At 59.7% G+C, this 2,996-nt stretch overlaps 1 protein-coding gene across 1 annotated transcript; it reads right to left on the bottom strand.

Moving 5' to 3' along the window:
- Positions 1-957: 957 nt before the first annotated feature.
- Gadd45g (growth arrest and DNA damage inducible gamma) lies at positions 958-2,737 on the bottom strand. Its single transcript, XM_048339640.1, has 4 exons — positions 2,584-2,737; positions 2,054-2,155; positions 1,705-1,918; positions 958-1,585 (listed from the first exon to the last, which is right to left on the bottom strand). Exons 1-4 carry the CDS (start codon positions 2,634-2,636, stop codon positions 1,475-1,477), a joined length of 480 nt encoding a protein of 159 aa, XP_048195597.1. The 5' UTR covers positions 2,637-2,737; the 3' UTR covers positions 958-1,474.
- Positions 2,738-2,996: the final 259 nt, after the last annotated feature.

Raw genomic sequence — 2,996 nt, 5'->3', positions numbered from 1 at the left:
AAATCCCAGTTCCAAAGCCTGCAGGAAGGAAAGTCCATGAAACAGTTTTCTCCAGCTAATCACCAAAGGGACAGTAGTGGTGATGTGGCTGATGTGAGAGAGCATCAGTCTTGAGTGGAAAAAAAAGTTAAGAGGAACCACCCAAGCTAGGAGTTCAAGACCCAGTACTAACACAAAAGGGGGAGGGAGGTTGTGAACAGCAGTGAGACTAGCTGGTGTAGGCAGAAGACACTGAAAATAGGCAGCTAGCAGATGCCAGCCCCACTCAGAACTGCTCATGCCTATTTTTACAGACTCTGCCTTCCAAGGTTTGCTCACATCTTTTAAGTCCTATCACAGCCATGACAAAATGATGAGTCAGACTTGAACGCAGTCATAGGTGTCATGTTTGATATTAATACTTTCCTAGCATTGCCTTGTCAGAGCAATTCAAAAGAGAAAGTTCCTGAAAGCAAGAGCAGCCTGCCCGACCCCCACCCCCCACTCCCTGCTCTGGGACCACAAAGGGCTAGGACTGCAGAAGGCAAAGCTCATTGTGTAGGAAAGCCAAGGCTGGCCTCTTGGCTAGCTGCTCAGATAAGCAGCTGTCGGAGGGAGGGGGCGGGGAAGGGGAGAAAACGGGAGGCAGAGGTCACAGTTATCGGATTGGATTGCAAGTCTTGAGCTGCTGCACCCAAATGCCTTATCTCAAGTATACTCCCGCTCTGCAAGTTTCACATCTTCCTAAAGGAGGCAGAAGCAGAAGCTTAGGCTCAAGTTCTACTCTAACACTAGGCAGTGTTCCCTCCCCCACTGACAGCCCGAGAAGCCAGTAATTCTTGCCCGACAGGAAGACGGAAACAGGTGCCTTTAGCTCCTGGCAGCTTCCAGCAATCACCTCAAACATTGTTGACCACCTCCCCACAAACAAGGATTGAATCCCTCTGAGCCAAAGACTCTCCCCCTCAATAAAAAGCGTCAGTTTATTTCAATAAGTTTATTGTAAAACTCAAAACTTCAATGACAGCATCCTTGAGAAAAACGAAGCAATGCCCAGATCCGTCCTGAAAAAGTTGTGCAAGCCTGCCAAGTCCGACATACTCCCGCCGCTGTACCAAGTCCAGACCTTTCCCCTCCTTCCAGCCCAGAGCACCGGCCGCTGAGTCACAAGGGTACCCGGCCAATCAAGTCCTTCCTGGCCCTGCGACCAACGTCCCAGTCTCAGCCTTCCAGGGCGAGCAGCAGCCGCTCGGGACCCTTGCTGAGTCCTGGGTTCGGAAGTGTCCAGTCCGCCGAGCCGCCGCCGAGCCTCTCGCCTCGGGCGCCGCGTCCTCGCTCGCTCGCTCGCTCTCCAGGCGCCCCGCGGGCCTGCCGTCTCCACGCCGCGCGCACTTGGGCGCCCTCCGAGGGCCCCTCCGCGGAGCCAGCAGCGTGCTAGGCGCCCCGGAGCGTCACCACGTCGATCAGACCAAGGTCCTCCCGCCGCTCATGGCTGTCACTCAGGAAGGGTGATGCTGGGTACCCAGTCGTTAACGCTCCGGCTCTCCTCGCAGAACAGATTGAGCTTTTCCAGCGCAGGGTCTTTCCACGAGTCCTCATTGGGATTCTGCGGGGAGAAAGTGGGAGTGGGGGAGTCAGTGCGGCTGACTCTGGGCCCGGACCTACGGGGGAGGAGGGCCGTGGTGGTGGGAGAACCCCGGGGGAGGGAGCGGAGGCCACACTCACCGAAATGAGGATGCAATGCAGGTCGCCCGGCGCGCCCGCCTCGTCGCCGGCGCCCACGATCGCCGCCAGCCGCTGCACGTCGCCCACGCGCACGATGTCGATGTCGTTCTCGCAACAGAACGCCTGGATGAGCGTGAAGTGAATCTGCAGCGCGATGTCGCCCTCGTCCTCCTCGTCCGCAGCCAGCACGCAAAAGGTCACGTTATCGGGGTCCCTGTGAGGGCGGACCGGGGAGGACAAGGTGAGGGGGGCCGATCCTGGAGCCAAGCTCTCCCGCCGCGCCACCTCCTCCTCCTCCACCACCCACCCCGTCCCGGTCGCCCCAACTCGAGCCGCGTTCCGTACTTACACGTTCAGGACCTTGGCGGACTCGTAGACGCCGGCAGTGAGGCAGCCCTGGCGCTGCGCGGAGAGCAGCAGCTCGTGCAGCGCTTTCCCGGCGCCCTGCATCCTGTGCGGAAAGCCAGCGCCCACAGTGAGCCCACGTGCCCTGAGTCCCCAGACCCAGACCCGGCTCCCCGACTCCACCCGGCTCCGCAGGGCACGATCTGGCACCGACACCCCAAACTTTGATTGCAGACTTAGCGACCGCACTCTCCACTACCCAGAGCCAACTGGAGCTGCCAAGTGCCCCAACTCTATTGGTCCCGGGACGCACCCTGGCTCCCCAAGTCCCTAACCTGACGCGTGCACCCGTCCCTACCTTTAAGCACCCCTTACTTCCCCACAGTCCTGACACCGTGCCAGCACCTCGCCGGCACCCGGTAGAGCACAGCTCTGATCTTCTCACGGGGCTCCATCCCAGAGGACCACCCCCCTCCCAACCGCCCCCCCCCCCATCGCTGTTGAAACTGCCCAAGTCTGCGCTCCCAAACCTACCTAGCTGTAGTTTCTGGAACTGTGTCCTGGCCGCGGATTTCTTCCAGAGTCATCGTGCGGTCCACCGGCAGCAAGATATCCAAAAGTGGAGTCAACCCGGAGCAGCTCGCTCGGAGAAGCACAGCCTCCCTCACTCAGCGAACCCAGCTCCAGAAACTACGCTGAGCGCCGCTGCGCGCGTCCTTATATAGCCGGGCCGGCGCGGCGCCGCCAGCTGGCGCGAGGCTGCACGCCCATTGGCCGGCGCCTGCTTTCTGATGCAAATGAGGCGGCAGGCCGGCGGCTCGTGCCAGAAGGCCACGTGGGGAGGGGTGCGGGGGATGACAATGCCTCAAATCTGCCGCTTTTGTCGGGGTGTTACCAGGCAGACTGGAGCCTGCAGATTTCATCTCGCCTTTTTTTTTTAAGTCCTT

This window comes from Perognathus longimembris, chromosome 1 (genome assembly GCF_023159225.1).
Source record: "Perognathus longimembris pacificus isolate PPM17 chromosome 1, ASM2315922v1, whole genome shotgun sequence".
Classification (NCBI taxonomy): domain Eukaryota; kingdom Metazoa; phylum Chordata; class Mammalia; order Rodentia; family Heteromyidae; genus Perognathus; species Perognathus longimembris.
This window is presented reverse-complemented; position numbering and strand designations above follow the sequence as displayed.